Source organism: Anolis carolinensis, chromosome 3, assembly GCF_035594765.1.
Source record: "Anolis carolinensis isolate JA03-04 chromosome 3, rAnoCar3.1.pri, whole genome shotgun sequence".
NCBI classification, from domain to species: Eukaryota; Metazoa; Chordata; class Lepidosauria; order Squamata; family Dactyloidae; genus Anolis; species Anolis carolinensis.
This window is the reverse complement of record NC_085843.1, coordinates 229,244,830-229,262,630: the sequence shown is the minus strand read 5'-3', so window position 1 is coordinate 229,262,630 and position 17,801 is coordinate 229,244,830. Positions and strand designations below refer to the sequence as shown.

Genomic DNA, 17,801 nt, shown 5'->3' with positions numbered 1-17,801 from the left:
CATTCTGGATTATTCAATGCATTTTTGTAGTCAATGTTTTCAATACATCGTGATATTTTGGTGCTAAATTTGTAAATACAGTAATAACTACATAGCATTACTGTGTATTGAACTACTTTTTCTGTAAAATTTGTTGTGTAACATGATGTTTTGGTGCTTAATTTGTAAAATCATAACCTAATTTGATGTTTAATAGGCTTTTCCTTAATCTCTCCTTATTATCCAACATATTTGCTTATCCAACGTTCTGCCGGCCCGTTTACGTTGGATAAGCGAGACTCTACTGTATATCGTATTTGGACCTTTCTAGTCCACACCAGCCCAATGGTCATCGTCTGACCATATAACCAATGTACACTGTGAACCCTAGTTGGCTGTTGTAAATTAACATGGATGTTTGTTTGGATTTTATGTTATTATATGTTGTTGTTTGAATACATGTAATTTAACTTATTGATGTTAGGTTTAATTTACTGATATTAGACTTTAACTTGCCAAGCATGTAGCTGGGAGGGAGCTTGAGGGGCTGCAGCCCCCCCCCCCCGAAATTCTCAGGGTGGTCCGCAAGAAGGCCTTACTGGTACTGTTATGTTTATTCATATCACAATCTGATCACCATGCTCAATATATCCCATATGCATGGGGGTATTGGGATAACGATACAAAAGTTTTGCTAGGGTAGATCAAAATCCTGGCTACGGGCCTGACTTGCGGTGTTTCTCTTGGATTTTATGTCAGTGCCGGTATTTGTTTGTTTACGGAGCCATTGAATGTTTGCCATTGTATGTTGGAATCCGCCCTGAGTCCCCTTGGGGAGATAGGGAGGAATACAAATAAAGTTTTTATATTGTTATTATAGCAAAATGATATCTCTAACATAAAATAGCACCAAAAAAAAAAAAAAAAAGAATTTTGGGGGACTTGCTGTTGTTGTTATGTTATAGCACAACTGTGGGAGCTGAAGTCCAAAACTCCTGGAGGGCCCAAGTTTGCCCATGTCTACTTTAGGGCATTTAGGCCCAATGTAAATGTGACATTGTTAGGAAAAATAGAAGGGAAGGGATGCAAATAGGAGACCCACAACTCCCCTGTTGCCTTGCCCCTCTCCCTGAACCCCCATTTCTTTGTACCTCACTTCCAGTTCGGCTTTGTGCTGAGGGGTCGCCGGGCGACGAGGAGTCCCCTTGGCAGCCCCGGCCTCCATACTGAACTCTGTTTCGGAAGCTCTTCTTGCAGCCTTAGTCGTAGTGTACACCCGTCTCCTAGCAACCCCGCGCGCGTCCTGCAATTGGCTATGGCGGAACTCTCGTCCCGCCTGTCACTTCGCGTGCCAGAAAGGGGCGGGGCTATAGGAAAGGGGACCCTGTTTGGGAATCGCTTGCGCCCGAAGCCGTCTCCTAGCAACCCTGGGCGCCTCCTGCTATTGGCTACTGGTCACGCCAGTGCAGGCAACTTTGGCCCTCTAGGTGTTTTGGACTTCAATTCCCACAATTCCTAACAGCCGAATAGGGAAGCTGATGAAGAAACACAACCTACAGGAGCATTTAAAAAGAGATCTACAGAGATACTGGCAGGAACACCTCAGCAAGCAAGAGTCCAAAAGTGGCAGGCTAAAACCGGAACCTCAATCAGTGGCTGACACCGGATGAGAGACTCCCTCCTGGGCACACAGAAGACTGGGCAACTTGGAGGGCGCTGAACAAACTGCGCTTTGGCACCACCAACTTTAAGAAATGAGGCTACAAAGATGAGTCCAAGACATGTGGAGAAGAGCAAACCACAGACCTCCTACTACAATGCAGCCTGAGCCCTGCCACATGCACTATGGAGGACCTTCTTACAGCAACACCAGAGGCACTCCAAGTGGCCAACTACTGGTCAAAGGACATTTAGTATTGTGCCAAGTTGCTTTTGTGGTTTTAAACTTTGTGTTTTCAAATACATTAAAACCTGTATCCTCGGTTCGCTTCTGACACAATAAATACATTTAAAAAGAGAATGTGCCATTCATCACCTGCCTCATTATGGGTTTGAAAGAAAGCACACTCATTTTCAACCTGTCAGTTTGTGTCTTCCATGTAAGGGTTGTGGAGAATTTTCTCTGGGTTTTACTCAACACATCTGTCTCCCAAACATGCTCAGCATCTTGTGTAGTGAAGCTGGAATAAAGCCCAGAGCATTCACTGTACTGTGAAATGGAAGCCAGAGGCTACTAGTGACCCCATGGCCATTCAACAGCCCCACGGAACCCAAATGCTTATGTTTTGTATCAATGATTCTTGCTTTGTATTTCTAACTGCAAAGTTCTCAAACATCTACAAGACATTGTCGAAGGCGTTCATGGCTAGAATCATTAGGTTTCTGTGAGTTTTCTGGGCTGTATGACCATGTTCCAGAAGCATTCTCTCCTGACGTTTCACCCACATCTATGACAGGCTTCCTCGGAGGTTATGAGGTCTGTTGGAAACTAGGCAAGTGGGGTTTATGTATCTGTGGAAGGCCCAGGGGGGAGAAAAAACTCTTGTCTGCTTGAGGCAGGTGTGAATATTGCAATTGGACTCCATAGGCCAATAGATACTCCACCACAGACATTAGAATAGCTGCAAGATCAAGAACAAACAACGAGAGTAAGTACAAAGATCCACGCAGTGGAAAAAGTGTTCTTACCATACATCAAGGAAACCACTGACTGCATAGGGAAGGTAATGAAGAAACACAGCCTTCAAACTATCTACAGACCCACTAAGAAAATCCAACAAATGCTATGTTCAGCAAAGAACATGAGGGATCCTCTCACTTCTGCAGGAGTCTACTATATACCATGCAGCTGTGGACAAGTCTACATAGGGACCACTAAACGCATCATTGTCCAAAGATGAATCGAGGAGCGTGAAAGGCACTGCAGACTAATTCAACCGGAGAAGTAAGCCATAGCAGAGCACTTGATGGCCCAACCTGGACACAGCATACTATTTGAGAACACAGAAATGCTGGACCATTCTAACAACCACAATGTCAGGCTAAAACAGAGAAGCCATTGAAATCCACAAGCATGTGAACAATTTCAACAGAAAGGAGGAAAACATGAAAATGAACAAAATCTGGCTACCAGCATTAAAAATCAGAACAGTAAATAAAGAACAACACTCAGAAAACAGAGGAATTCCAGACAGGAAACAATCAGGGCCAGCTAACACCTTCCAACATAGGATTTCCCCAGGCAGGAAGAAGCGAGGTTTTGAAGCTGCAAGGCTATTCAATGCTAATTAAGCTGGCCAATTGCAACATTCATACTTGCCTCAAACAGAGAGTTCTTTCTCACACCCTGGACTTTCCACAGATATATTAAAGCCCAGTTTCCAACAGACCTTGCAACCTCTGAGGAAGCCTGCCATAGATGTGGGCAAAAGTCAGGAGAGAATGCTTCTGAAACATGGTCATACAGCCCAGAAAACTCACAGCAATCCAGTGATTTTGGTCATGAAAGCCTTCAACAACACATCCTGAGAATTGCAGTTTGGAAATTATAGCTGAACACTTTGAACTGTATCATTTTGGTCAACGTTGCACAAAAGAGACAAGGAAAGTCTGTGTTAAAAGTATATTTATTCCTGAGTGGCAAAGATTTGTTTCAAAACAGCGACAGAGCCAACAATAGCATCTACATTGAAGCTGTGTCTAGAACTAGAGTGGCATCACAACTTTGAAAGAATTTGCAAATGTTTAAAGAAAGAAATACAACATGTAAATGAATGGTGTATCTTTTCTGCACAGGTCCATACAACAAATGAGCAGCACACCTTAGACACCAGATTGAGATTCTGCAACAGCAGCTATGCAGTATGCTTTGCCACTAGCTAGCTTTCAGAGCCCATAGTCACAGGCCTCATGGCTATTTTTCAGGTACAGATCAAAGAAACCTTTGATCTTCTGAAGATCTGATGTTGTTGCTTGGACAGCTGGATCGAGCATCATGACTTCAACCCACTCTTTTAGTTTTGGAAGATGATCCAGACAGCTGTAGGAGAACAGAAAATGCCTTTAAAATAATTGTGAAACTTTGAATATTTTGTCTTTAAAAGAGGAAAAACTGCCTGGTTCAGTGACACAGCATTGGGAGTGAGCCAACAGTGTCATGCAGCAGCTAAAAAAGGCAATGGGATTTTGGCCTGCATAAATAAGGAGTATAGGGTCTTGATCCAGGGAAGTCAGACCTTGGTCAGGCCACACCTGGAATACTGTGTCCAATTCTGGGCACTGCGATGAGAGATGTTGACAAGCTGGAATGTGTCCAGAGGAAGATGACTAAAATGATCAAGGATCTGGAGAACAAGCCCCATGAGGAGTGGCTGAAAGAGCTGGGCATGAGAAGGCTGAGAGGAGACATGATGAGGACCATGTATAAATATATGAAGGGAAATCACAGGGAGGAGGGAGCAAGCTTGTTTTCTACTGCCCTGGAGACTACGACGTGGAACAATGGCTTTAAACTACAGGAAAGGAGATTCCACCTGAACATTAGGAAGAACTTCCTCTCTGTGAGAGCCATTCAGCAGTGGAACTCTCTGCCTCGGAGTGTGGTGGAGGATCCTTCTTTGGAGGCTTTTAAGCAGAGGCTCGATGGCCATCTGTCAGGGGTGCTTTGAATGCGATTTTCCTGCTTCTTGGCAGGGGGTTGGACTGGATTGGCCCATGAGGTCTCTTCCAACTCTATGATTCTATGAGTCGGGGAAGACCCAGAATCTTGAGAACATCTGCCAGTCGTTCAAGTTTAGCAGTTTCAGATGCATAGTCACAGGACCTCCAAATGCTGCCTGTTTGAATTATAGTTGCCAAATTATGTGGCTGGACAGCAATACAGGGTTAGTACAATGTAAAAAGTAGTCACTAACGAATAATAATAATAATAATAATAATAATAATAATAATAATAATAATAATAACTTTATTCTTATATCTCGCCACCATCTCCCCAAAGGGACTCGGGGCGGCTTACATGGGGCTTGCGCAAATGCAAACTATAGGGCCGGGGCTGGAAGTAAAGTGCTGGAAAACCAAAACATTAGGGTTGGGCATACCTGGTCAGGAATTAAACCGCTATTCCAAGGCACATTCGGAACATCCAAGTTTTCAAGTCTTTACGGAAAGTGGACAGAGTGGGGGCTAATCTAATCTCCCTAGGGAGAGACTTCCAATTATTTATTTGTAGTCAGTTCCCTTTTGCAATAATTATTTGGCGATAGTTCTGTGTTTGGTTCTTGAAGTTAGGGCTGCCATAGGAGTGTTGAGGAAAGAGGTATGCTCCTCCATGTTTCTGTTTTGCCTGTTCCTCCCTTCCTGTGCCCAAGCAAGGACACTCATGCTACAGAAGAAGAGAAGGAGCTGGCGATGCACGTCACTTCATTGACCTTGTGGAATCGACTCCTTTTCCTCTTCCTGTTTCCCATGTGCTTCTTTTCCTCAGTAACTTCCTTCTTTTCCACAGGTGAAACATACTTGTGGCACACACCACTTCACTGAACCCACAGTGCAGGCAAGACTGATGGCTTGAAGGTTGAGTTGCTGACCTGACAGTTGCCCAGGGAGAGCGTGGATGAGCTCCCTCTAATCAGCTCCAGCTCCATGCGGGAACATGGGAGAAGCCTCCCACAAGGATGGTAAAAACACCAAAAAACATCAGAGTGTTCCCCGGGCAACATCCTTTCAGATGGCCAATTCTCTCATACTAGAAGTGATTTGCAGTTTTTCAAGTTGCTCCTGACCAAAAAAAAAAAAAACCTGAACCCACAGATACAGCTCCTTTTGCTACTACCTGGAGAGGTTTCTCTACAAGATTTAATTTATTCTAGATTCCAATTTATTTTATTTTTTATTTTTTTACAGGAAAAATAAACAAGGTTCTAAAATATATATTAGTAGGTTAAATGGATTTGAAGTTAAGGTCAGATCTAAGATTACATAAAAGAACAAAATTGCAGGCCTGAACTTACTGCTATTGCTTGATTTTTACCAAACAGATATGTAAAATGCATTTCTCAAATGATAGAATCTAACTAACTGGGGATGAATGGCTACTGGCCTAAGAAATTTGATCTTTCTCTAATTAGTTTCTAAACCTGACCATAGTTTGACACTATTTATGCTCGCTCAATATTTCAGTGGCAATTTTAATCCTTCCAACAACAGCTGCACAAGCATCAAGTTCTTGTACACCATTATCACTTTTGCTATAAACTATATAGCATAGTATACAATTTTTAGAAAATAGCTATGCTGATTGGAAGATTCTGGATGCTACAGTTCCAAAATAGCAGCATCTTCAATCTCTGATTTGCTGTTTTATATTTAAGTGAGAGTACAGGAAAGGAGACAGTCAAACCTTCTTTTCTGCCTCTCTTCTGTATGTTGCTCTTAAACTACACTGAGACACTGGTAAAAGACTGGAGGAAAACTGGTAGAAGAATATTCAAGTTTGGAAGAATAAAAGGTTCAAAAGGCTTACTCTTGTAACTGGAAGAGCTCCAAGCGCTCGAACCATGGCCAGATCAGGTAGTCAATCATGCTGACTGAGTTCCCACCAAAGAACGTAGTATTACGGTTCACCAGAATCTGAAATGGAAAGACACAGGAGATTTCTAACTAGCACACCTTTTAATACAGCACAGCACAGGGCCACCCAGAAACTGAAATCTTTATCATCATCATCATCATCATTATCATCATCATTATTATTATGACACAGCAAACAAGATAGATATGCTGGATTTTGTATATTATTATTATTATTTTATTATGACACAGCAAACAAGACAGATATGCTGGATTTCATATCACAAAATCACAAGTCGAACACTTCCCAAGTGTCTAGGACTGTGTGATGTATTTTCGGATGATGTGTGCAGATCCCAGCAGGGTGGCCTTTTGCAGTTGGCAGATCGTAATTTAGTCAATGTCTATTGTTTCCAAATGCCGGCTGAGATCTTTTGGCACGGCACCCAGTGTGCCGATCACCACCGGGACCACCTGCACTGGTTTCTGCCAGAGTCTTTGAAGTTATATTATTTGAAGTATATTATTATTATTGTTGTTGTTGTTGTTGTTGCATGGCCGGGCACAGCTAGTATATACCTAAGTTTAGTCAGAAATGTGTACAAAACCTTTGCACAAAGGCTGCTGCTCTAACTTATGAATGGATTTTACAGTTTTCTTTGGGAAAATTAGGACTCCCAACTCTCACCTCTTCAAATTTGAGAAGCTTTTCAGAGTACTCTTTTTTCACAGCAGACATATCTTCTCCATTCTTCACACCAAAAAGATGTTTGTAGGCCAGAGAAAGCAGCTAATTAAAGCAGAAATTGCACAATTATCAAGCTGTAGAAAAGCTCCACATTCAAATTCAAGGAAGTTACGCAGGCTAGGTGACAAAAGTACAAGGAACAATCCTGCCATCATCATCAGATTTATGAAAATGGATACACTGCTATCTAATATTGTCAATAAGATCAGTGTTACTTGTATCTAAATTCAGCATCTACTCCTGAACCATTCAGAATTTTTTAAAGCTATTTCACTGGGTGTTTTCCAATAGTGAGGGATTATGGGGGTTGTATTTTAATTCATCAAGAGGTCCCAAAGTATTTTAACCCTGATCGACATTGTTAAAGGTGTTACTAATGATGTAAACCTAGCTTTTCCCCCTTTTAAAACAGCGTTTGTATATATATGTACTGTCAAGTCATCCATTGACTTATGGCAATCCTATTAATTTCGTAGACAAGGAGATGGTTTTGCCAGTTCCTTCCTCTGCAACAGGGCCTATAGCAGTGGTTCTCTACCTTCCTAATGCTGCGACCCCTTAATACAGTTCATGTTGTAATGACCCCCCCAACCATATTTTTTTTCGTTGGTACTTCATAACTGTAATTTCTGCTATGAATTGTAATGAAAATATCTGATATGCAGGATGTAATTTCATTCACTGGACCAAATTTGGCGCTCCATGCGGTCATGCTGGCCACATGAACTTGGAGTTGTCTACGGACAACGCCGGCTCTTCGGCTTAGAAATGGAGATGAGCACCAACCCCCAGAGTCAGACATGACTGGACTTAACATCAAGGGAAACCTTTACCTTTACCATTTACCCGATACACCCAAATCTGAATACTGGTGGGGTTGGAGGGGAGGGGAGATAGATTTTATCATTTGGGAGTTGTAGTTGCTGGGATTTATAATTCACCTACAATCAAAGAGCATTCTGAACTCCAACAACAATGGAACTGAGTCAAACGTGGCACACAGAACTCCTATGACCAACAGAAAATACTGGAAGGGTTTGGTGGGCATTGACCTTGAGTTTTGGAGTTGTAGTTCACCTACATCCAGAGAGCACTGTGGACTCAAACAATGATGGATTTGGACCAAACTGGCACAAATATTAAATATGCCCAAATTTGAACACTGGTGGAGTTTGGGGAAAAGAGACCTTGGCATTTGGAATTTGTAGTTGCTGGGGTTTATAGTTTACCTACAATCAAAGAGCCCCTTGAACCCCACTGACGATAGAATTGGGCCAAACTTCCCACACAAAACCCCCATAACCAACAGAAAATACTGGTCTTTGGCGACCCCTCTGAAACCCCTCTCGTGGGCCCTCCAGGTTGAGAAATGCTGGCTTATAGCATCTGGTATTCAATAGCAGTCCCACATCCAAGCTTTGAAGATCAGACGGGATCTTGTTTTTGTGAGCATTTAAGTCCCTTTCTTAAACTACTCCTTACTATATAACTATTCAGATTCCAACCCAGACTGTTATCATTTGCTAACAATATTTAACAGCATACAAAATAAAAGTGACATATTCAAGCAGGTATCATTACTTTAATTAAGTAGCTTAAATGTATTCTTCAAATTTGTTATCAAAAGATCTAGTGATTTTAATAATGATACATAGAAATGAATTGCACTTAGATGTATTAATATATTACCATTTGCCCAGTAATGGACTTTGCAATGTTAATTTGCAACTCTGGCAGCCTGCATCCTATCTTCCACTGCTCGAGGGAACGTGTGTTGATTGTGTACAATAGCCCACTGGCCTTAACATGTAGTTTTGTCTGGAGCCAGTATGGTGCAGCTGTTTGACATCCTGCTATTAGGTGATCTTGGACAAATCATACCTTTTCAGCCTCAGAGGAAGGCAATAGCAATCTCATTTTAAACAAATCCTCCCAAGAAAACTCACCTTAGAGTCATAATAGGTCATAAAGGACTTGAATGTGCACACAACAACAACCCTTAACTGTATCCAGTGTAGGATAACCATGTTGAACTAGGGCCTATGCAAGATGCCTTAGGAAGCATTACTTAGCAGATGATTTGCAAACATACCAATCCCTTCTTAGCTGTATTCCACTCTAACAAGTTAAACTGGTTTCCCATTCTTTTTCAGTACCCACCGTGGAGAACAGTTCCAGGGTCATTTTCTGGAAAGCTTTCTCATATGGATCTGTCGGGTATAGCTTATTCTCTGGGTATGCTTCATCTAAATACTCGCAAGTGATCGAAGATTCATAAATCAGCTGACCCTTGCTTGTCTCCAATACAGGGACAAGGCCACCAGGATTCTTCTCAAAAAACCAATCGGGTTTATTTTTCAAGTTTATATTCACAATTTCATGTCTAAAGAGGACGAAATGTTAAAAAACAGCAGTTATTTTTGACACTACAAGAGTGAATAGTAAAAGTAATCACATTTCTAAATACTATCAAATCATTTCTGTCCATTTGCATTTTTAAAAGGTAACAATCGCCATGAAAATCCCTAATCTTGGGAAACGGGAAGATAAGGCTTAGAAGTTTACATCAACTGCATACTTATTGATATAAAAGACTAACATCCTGGCTATAAAATACTGCTCAGCAACATTAAAAAGATACAATATGTTGCATCATTAAAACAACATAAAATGAACAATAAAATCCAATGCCCACCATATTCAGTGCTATTCTATTTTTCTGCTGGTTTCCCCTTGGCTGTATGCACTGCATTGCTTTTCTTTGAACCTGGTTGCCATTATTTATTTTTTGTACATATTTAATGTACTGTACAAGATCCAGAGACCTCTGGCTCTTGGGTAGTCAAAAACTACAATACAGTAGCAATCCTGCAGCTGAAACTGCAGGCAATAAGTTTTTTCCCCATGTCAGGAGCGACTTGAGAAACTGCAAGTCGTTTCTGGTGTGAGAGAATTGGCCACCTGCAAGGACGTTGCCCAAGGAACGCCCAGATGTTTTACCATCCTTTGGGAGGTGTCTCTCATGTCCCGGCATGGGAAACTAGAGCTGACAGATGGGAGCTCGCCCCGCTCCCCGGATTCAAACCTTCGACCTTTCAGTGAGTATTCCTGCTGGCACAAGGATTTAACCCAATGCGCCACTGGGGGCTCCAGCAGTAACAGTGAACCGTCCCTTTACTCCATTGAGATAGGTGTGGCCAGCCAAGCTATGCCTGCCTCTTCTGCTAAAGTCATGTAATGTGCTCCCCTGCTGGCCATATAGTAGACTATTCAAGCAAAATTATGTCTTAATAACGAAGGAGAAAGGATGACATACACCCTCTCTTACTGAGAAACCCATTCCTCTCAGTTTAGAGTAACCTACTGTCAGAAACATGGCCCTGGAATAGACTGATCCGTAACACCTTCTTAGGACAAGGTAACAGCATCATGTTGCTGCAAGTCCACAAATGTTTCTTTGCGGGGTGTTTGCAACCAAGATGTTGACAGAGAAATGGAGGAATCTATAGGAACTGGGGAACTAGAGAGTGCATGAGCCTTACACATGTAATCTGATTGCCACTTCACTCCTCCAGCGGCATATTGTTACCATTTTGAAATACAGTGGTTGGTAGAATTAGAACCTCTGTGTTTTTGTCCGTTACTAGTTTTTTTGATGCACTTTATTTTTCAAGAATTTTTTAAATGTTAAATCTAGACACGATACTCCTTTTGATGTAGCCCAAAATCCCACTGACTAAGAATTTAAGTTGCACTATGTTTTAATTGTTTTATTAATGGCCTTGGGTTCTGTACTATATGAATAAAAAATAAATAAACAAGTAAATAATATTAATCTCACTTAATTCCTTTGGCTTTCAGGACTAGTCGTGTTCTCTGTGCAAAGGGACAGTAGCGCATACTATAGAGACGGATGATTCCTTCAGGCACAGGTCCTGGAGCAAGGCTTCCTGGAAGACAAAAAAATACATTTCTTTGACAAGAAAGAAATGTAGCATTAGGCAGAAAAAAAAAATAATTGGCAATACCTGTCTGAACAACAGTCCATGTGAAAGAGATCTTGGAATCTTAGTGGACAATAAGTTGAACATGAGCCAACAGTGTGACGCAGAAGCTAAAAAAGCCAATGAGATTTTGGGCTGCATGAAAAGATTGAGGGAAGTCATTGTGCCTCTCTATTATGTTGTGGTTAGATCTCACCTGGAATACTGTGTCCAGTTCTGGATACCACAGTTTAAAAAAGATATTGACAAACTGGAAGGTGTCCAGAGGAGGACGACTGAAATGATCAAAGGTCTGGAGACCACGCCCTATGAGGAGTATCTTAAAGAGCTGGGTATGTTTAGCCTGCAGAAGAGAAGGCTGAGAGGAGACATAATGACATGTTTTAATATGTGAAAGAATACCATAAGGAAGAGGGAACAAACTTATTTTCTACTAGAAACTAGGACTCTGAGCAATGGGTTAAAATTACAGGAAAGGACATTCCACCTGAACATTAGGAAGAACTTCCTGACTGTAAGAGTTGTTTGACAGTGGAACTCTCTGCCTCGGAGTGCGGTGGAAGCTCCTTCCTTGGAAGCTTTTAAACAGAGGCTAGATGACCATCTGTCAGGGGTGCTTTGATTGTGCTTTTCCTGCATGGCAGGGGGGCTGGACTGGATGGCCCATGTGGTCTCTTCCAATTCTATGGCCTGAATCGTTCCTGTCAGAACTAACAGTCATCGGCTTTCCCCGAGAAAACAGAACAAGTCATAAGGGAGAAAGATAAAAGTGTGTGGGTGTGTAGAAGGATTGGGAAACCTTTCAAAGACTATACAAGGCGTTTCCAAAAAATGTATACATTGTCTTGTCGAAGGCTTTCATGGCCGGGATCACAGGGTTGTTGTATGTTTTCCGGGCTGTATGGCCATGTTCTAGGAGTATTCTCTACTGACATTTTGCCCACATCTATGGCAGGCATCCTCAGAGGTTGTGAGGCATGGAGAAACATACCTCATACCTCACAACCTCTGAGGATGCCTGCCATAGAAACGTCAGTAGAGAATACTCCTAGAACATGGCCATACAGCCCGGAAAACATACAACAACCCAACGTATACATTGTTGCTGTTGTGTGCCTTGTAGTTGTTTTGAACCAATGGTGATCCTTAAGGGTTTTTGCAGGGCTGAGAGTGTGTGACTCACCGAAGGTGATCCAGCAGTTTTCCACTAATGAACGGAAAATCAAATTCTGGTCCTAAAGTCAGTCAGCCGCTTAAATTACTATACAACACTGAACCTCTTAACGGTGTTAATAACTTTGAATTTTGGGGAGAAAATTCACATTTGCTTTTTTTTAAAAAAAAACGTATACACCCTTTGTAGGATTAAAGAGACCAATAATAGTGAAGTGTTGCCAAATCAAAAGCGAAACTGAGGTTTACAACTTTGTGTTTTGACAATGTGAGCAGTGTGCGCAGGAATGACAATATGAACACTTTATAGGTACATATTTAAAATATAATTCCAGTGATATATATGAATTATCTATATATCTATCTAAATATTAGCTTTGGATAGCATTGGGAAGGATCAACACTCTTATGGTGTTTGTTTTGCTGTCTGTGCCCCTCTTCAGAAGATTTCACCTCACTTTCTGTCCCTGTGATAATTGGATTTTGAAAAAATTGGCTTGTTGTGGAAACAAGGATTGGTAATAAAGCTTCAGTGGAGGCACTTTTCTCCCATGATAACTCTTTTAAAAAGTGGGTTTTCCTTCTGAGAGGTAGATTTCTCTCATTTCCTGTTCTCTCATCCCCATTTGTAGCTACAACTCATTTGTAAGTCAGATGTTTGCAACTTTAGGACTGCCTGTTTACATTTTTCAGGGGGACGCAACCTGCATTCATCTTGTACATAATCCGTGTATTTAATTCTCACAACCAGCCAGCAGGCATCTCAATGGTTTATTTCACCAAGTTTATATGCAGATGATGAAAGGAGTTTAAGAATACCAAGCTATTTACTGTAGTCAGCTGAATGGCTACAAATAAGTGCTTTATCCACAAAGTGTAAACATTGCTCAGAAAACAGGGTAATGTTGGAACAGTTGCATTTTTATGTAATTACATTTTAACTGTGTTGTTGGGCTTTGCCCCATTTAAGCCGCCCCGAGTCCCTTCAAGGACATGGAGGCGGGGTACAAAAACAAAGTTATTATATATTATTATTAATAACTGTATTCTCCCCTACCCTCAAAGAAAATAGACATCTATATTAAAACGATTGCACAGTGGATAACTGGTATATCTTAATGTGTTGTCAAAGGCTTTCATGGCTGGAATCACTGGGTTGATGTGAATTCTACAGGTTGTATGGCCATGTTCCAAAAGCATTCTCTCCTTACGTTTCGCCCACATCTATAGCAAGCATCCTCAGAGGTGGTGAGGTTTGTTAAAACTAGGCAAGTGGGGTTTATATATCTGTGGAAAGTCCAGGGTGGGAGAAAGAACTTCTGTCTGTTTGAGGCAAGTGTGAATGTTGCAATTGATTGCTTTGATTAGTATTGAATTGCCTTACAGTTTCAAAGCCTGGCTGCTTCCTGCTGGGGTATTTTTGTTAAGAGGTGTTAGCTGGCTCTGATTCTTTCTTGTTTGGAATTCCCCTGTTTTTGAGTGTTGTTCTTAATTTGCTGTCCTGATTTTAGAGTTTTTTTTAATACTGGTAGCCAGATTTTTTTTCCTTTTCATGGCTCTCTAAAAAAAACTCTAAAATCAGGACCATAAATAAAGAAGAACACTCAAAAACAGCAGAATTCCTGATAAGAAACAATCAGGAACAGCTAATCTCCACCCAACAAAGGATTTCCCCAGCCAGGAAGTAACAAGGCTATTCAATGCTATTCAAGATAATCGATTGCAACATCCACACCAGCTTCAAACAGACAAGAGTTCTTTCTCCCACCCTGGACATTCCACAGATAAGAAACCCCATTGTCTAGTTGTAATTGGCGAACGTTGCAATTGGCTATCTTGATTTGCACTGAATAGCCATCCAGTTTCAAAGCCTGGCTGCGTACTAACTGGGGGGGTCCTTTGCTGGATTGATTCATGTCTGGAATTTCTCTGCCAAGGTGGGCAATTGCAACATTCACACTTGCCTCCAACAGAAGAGTTCCTTCTCCCACCCTGGACATCCCACAGATATATAAACCTCACTTGCCTAGTTTCCAAAAGACCTTGCAACCTCTGAGGATGCCTACCATAAATGTGGGCGAAACGTCAGGAGAGAATGCTTCTTGAACACGGCCATACTGCCCAGAAAACGGACAGCAACCCAGAACTAATACAGTTTGACACCACTTTAACTGCCATGGCTCAATGCTATGGAATAATAGGATCTGTAGTTTGATGAGGCACCAACACTCTTTGGCTAAAAGCCTTGTAAAACAACTCCTAGGATTCCACAGCCCACCAAATATGGCTAAGTGGTGCCAAACTGAGTTAAATTTCACAGTGTAGATGCTGATCTTCAGCAAATCCAAACAAACAACCCTCCCTGATGTTTTTTTCACCTAAACATCATCTCTAGATCTACTTTGCTGTAGAGAGTGACCTTACCTTTGCCTAAACTCAGAGAAGAATCCCCGGACATTCTGCTGACCGAAGGCGAAACTCAAAAAGACGCGCAGCCGCAGTGAGGTTGATTTCCCAAAAGCTTCGTCTTCCTCCTGTTAGGCTCTAAGAATCTTAGGGTCGCTTGGCTCCGCCCCCTTCATTATTATGCAGCAGCCCCCTGAAAGAGAGACCAAGCTGGAGCTCCTCCTCCTCGTGGGCTCTCAGAACCGTGGGGTTGCCTGACTCCGCCTCCCTCATTACTATGCAACAGCTCCCTTAAAGCCACAGTATTTATTTATTTATCTATTTACTACATTTATATCGCGCCCTTCTTACCCCGAAGGGGACTCAGAGCGGCTTACAAATAATATTTACATACAATGTATTATATTATTAGCATAACACAATATTAGCATTATATATATATTGTACTATACCACTGTACTGTAATATTATTAGCAATATTACATGTATATAATTGATATTATTATATTGTATTATTATTAGTATTATATTGTATTCCATCATAATATTATTATCAATATTATATGTATATACAATATATTAATTGTTATATTATTATAGGTAAAGGTAAAGGTTTTCCCTTGACTTTAAGTCCAGTTGTGTCTGACTTTGGGGGTTGGTGCTCATCTCCATTTATAAACCAAAGAGCTGGTATTGTCTGTAGACACCTCCAAGGTCATGTGGCCGGCATGACTGCATGGAGCGCCGTTACCTTCCCGCTGGAGCGATACCTATTGATCTATTTACATTTGCATGTTTTCGAACTGCTAGGTTGGCAGGAGCTGGAGCTAACAGCGGGTGCTCATTCCGCTCCGGGGATTTGAACCTGGGACCTTTCGGTCTGCAAGTTCAGCAGCTCAGTGCTTTAACACACTGCACCACCGGGGGCTCCATATATTAATATTATTATATTAATTAAAGGTAAAGCTTTTCCCCTGAAGTCCAGTCGTGACCGACTCTGGGGGTTGGTGCTCATCTCCATTTCTAAGCCGAAGAGCCGGCGTTGTCCGTAGACACCTCCAAGGTCACGTGGCTGGCATGACTGCATGGAACGCCATTACCTTCCCGCTGGAGCGGTACCTATTGATCTACTCATAGTCCCATATCCTGAGATTGCAGCCTTGATAGATCAGGTTTGAATTAATACAGAATTAAATGGACAAAGGACTGGCTTTAATGCTTTCAGCTCAAGCACACTATGGCCCCTTCTACACTGCCATATAATCCAGATTATCAAAGCAGATAACCCAGATTATTTTATTTAAACTGAATTATCTGATTTTAAACTGCCATATAATACAGTTCAAAGCAGGTAATCTGGATTTGTTGGAGATCGTAACCCTTTCAGGCCTCCTCTATTTGATATTTGTCTGTTTTGTAATGTGTCGGTTTATTTCCTGAAGTGTATGTCTTATTTAGTTTGCAGTTTCCTTAGCTCTATATACTTAAAGCAGTGGGAAGAGTGGCAGACCATGTGACTGGTTTAGTGACGGTTTAGAATGTTCGGTTTAAAAGGATGACAGTTAGAAAACTGTTGAGGCTTGAGTCTGTTTGCGTGCAGATGCCAGTGTAGGAAGTTAGAAAACTGTTGCGGCTTGAGTCTATTAGAGTGTAGATGCCAGTGCAAGAAGTTAGAAAACTGTTGAGGCTTGAGTCTGTTAAGAGTGCAGAAGGCAGTATTAGGAGTTAGAAAATGTTGAGGCTTGTGTTTCTTTGGAAGTAGGCTTAAAGAGAGCTGTACAAAGCAATATAGTTTTGAAGAGACTGTTAAAGATTATAGGTTAACTATACAAACTGAAATGTTTTAAAGTTTAACCTGAAAAAAATGTGTCTGTATCTTTAAATACTGGTTACTTTAAAAGAAGTCTGCTTGAATCTTTGTCTGCTGAGAGCATGGAATAGAAACAATATATTTATGTGCCCCCTGATCACCCATTACTGAATAAACTAAAGGAACACCCCTGAAACTCTGCTACCCATTAGGTTGTGATCCTAACAGGTCATAATGCATCATCACAATAGGATTTTATATGGCAGTGTAGAAGGACCCAAGGGCAGTGTAGACTCAAATAATCCAGTTCAAATCAGATAATATGGATTATTTGATTTGATAATCTGGATTATATGGCAATGTGGAAAGGGCCTTGAAGGGACCTAAGAAAGTTTTCTCACAAATGGGCACACAATATCAAAAATATATAAACAAAACCAAACCAAATCTGAGCATAAAATCAAAACAATAGAACCAAAAGCCTTCATAGAAGTGTGTGGATTTTAAGCATCAACCTGAATGAATTCTGGGTGGAGTGACTCTCATGGAAGAAGTAAACACCCATATTTACTTTTTGGCTGCCCTTTTCTTGGTTGTAGGAGCTGCTCCCTTTTTTCATTCTGTAATCTAATCTTCAGCAATGACTTGCATTTTTTTTTTAACAAACATGCTTCACTTCCCTCATTTTTACAACTTTCTTATCACAAAGGAGTTTATACCCTGTGGCAGGGACATGATTTTCTTGTTCCAATTTGCAAAACAGATCACTAAAGAATCTGCCCTGGGTGGTTTGAAGAAGGTTTAAAGCAACAGATATATGTGAATAGATTGTGCTCATCTATAATAATGGCACCAAGAAGAGTTTTAATGTGTATCTTCAGTCGTCCCCTTGAAGCCGAAATTCAGTTTCCGAAATAAGGAGTAGGCTGAGTGTCTGGTGCCCAGTGCAACCCATTACTTTGTGGACCATCCCCTCCAAAATGTGTAGTTTCTGGCCGGACTGCTGGAAATGAAGACAACTACGAAACACTGAAAAGGTGCTGCTTCGATATAGCAAAACTTCATACAATGTAAAAATAATATATATAATAAACTTAATATTTGGCTTTGG

At 41.1% G+C, this 17,801-nt stretch overlaps 2 protein-coding genes across 6 annotated transcripts in view; both read right to left on the bottom strand.

Annotated features, from left to right (window-relative positions):
• The window catches only part of cfap43 (cilia and flagella associated protein 43), a 55,649-nt gene extending 54,380 nt beyond the window's left edge, over positions 1-1,269 (bottom strand). For 2 of the 4 annotated variants that reach the window (XM_062976283.1, XM_062976284.1), the window contains exon 1: positions 1,131-1,269. In XM_062976283.1, the coding sequence (XP_062832353.1) occupies positions 1,131-1,204 (74 nt within the window). In that variant the 5' untranslated portion in view covers positions 1,205-1,269. The remainder of the gene's footprint in view (positions 1-1,130) is intronic. The other 2 variants (XM_062976286.1, XM_062976285.1) reach the window with 2 other exon arrangements.
• A 2,318-nt stretch (positions 1,270-3,587) lies between these two features.
• Positions 3,588-15,056, bottom strand: gsto1 (glutathione S-transferase omega 1). Of its 2 annotated transcripts, none has more exons than XM_003218515.4 (6): positions 14,899-15,056; positions 11,139-11,247; positions 9,458-9,680; positions 7,238-7,339; positions 6,503-6,609; positions 3,588-4,018 (listed from the first exon to the last, which is right to left on the bottom strand). In XM_003218515.4, the coding sequence occupies exons 1-6, from the start codon at positions 14,930-14,932 to the stop codon at positions 3,865-3,867; spliced, it is 729 nt and encodes a 242-aa protein (XP_003218563.1). In that variant the 5' UTR covers positions 14,933-15,056; the 3' UTR covers positions 3,588-3,864. The 2 variants fall into 2 exon arrangements, with proteins under 2 accessions (XP_003218563.1, XP_062832352.1); XM_062976282.1 differs by having other exon boundaries at positions 11,139-11,270; positions 14,899-15,013.
• Between the last annotated feature and the right edge of the window lie 2,745 nt (positions 15,057-17,801).

Excerpts from the sequence above, each read along its gene's own strand:
- gsto1 (XM_003218515.4), bottom strand. The coding sequence starts at position 14,932 with ATGTCCGGGGATTCTTCTCTGAGTTTAGGCAAAG. Across the intron at positions 11,248-14,898 it reads TTCTCTGAGTTTAGGCAAAG|GAAGCCTTGCTCCAGGACCT; the intron begins GTAAGGTCACTC and ends TTTGTCTTCCAG. Across the intron at positions 4,019-6,502 it reads GAGCTCTTCCAGTTACAAGA|CTGTCTGGATCATCTTCCAA; the intron begins GTAAGCCTTTTG and ends GTTCTCCTACAG.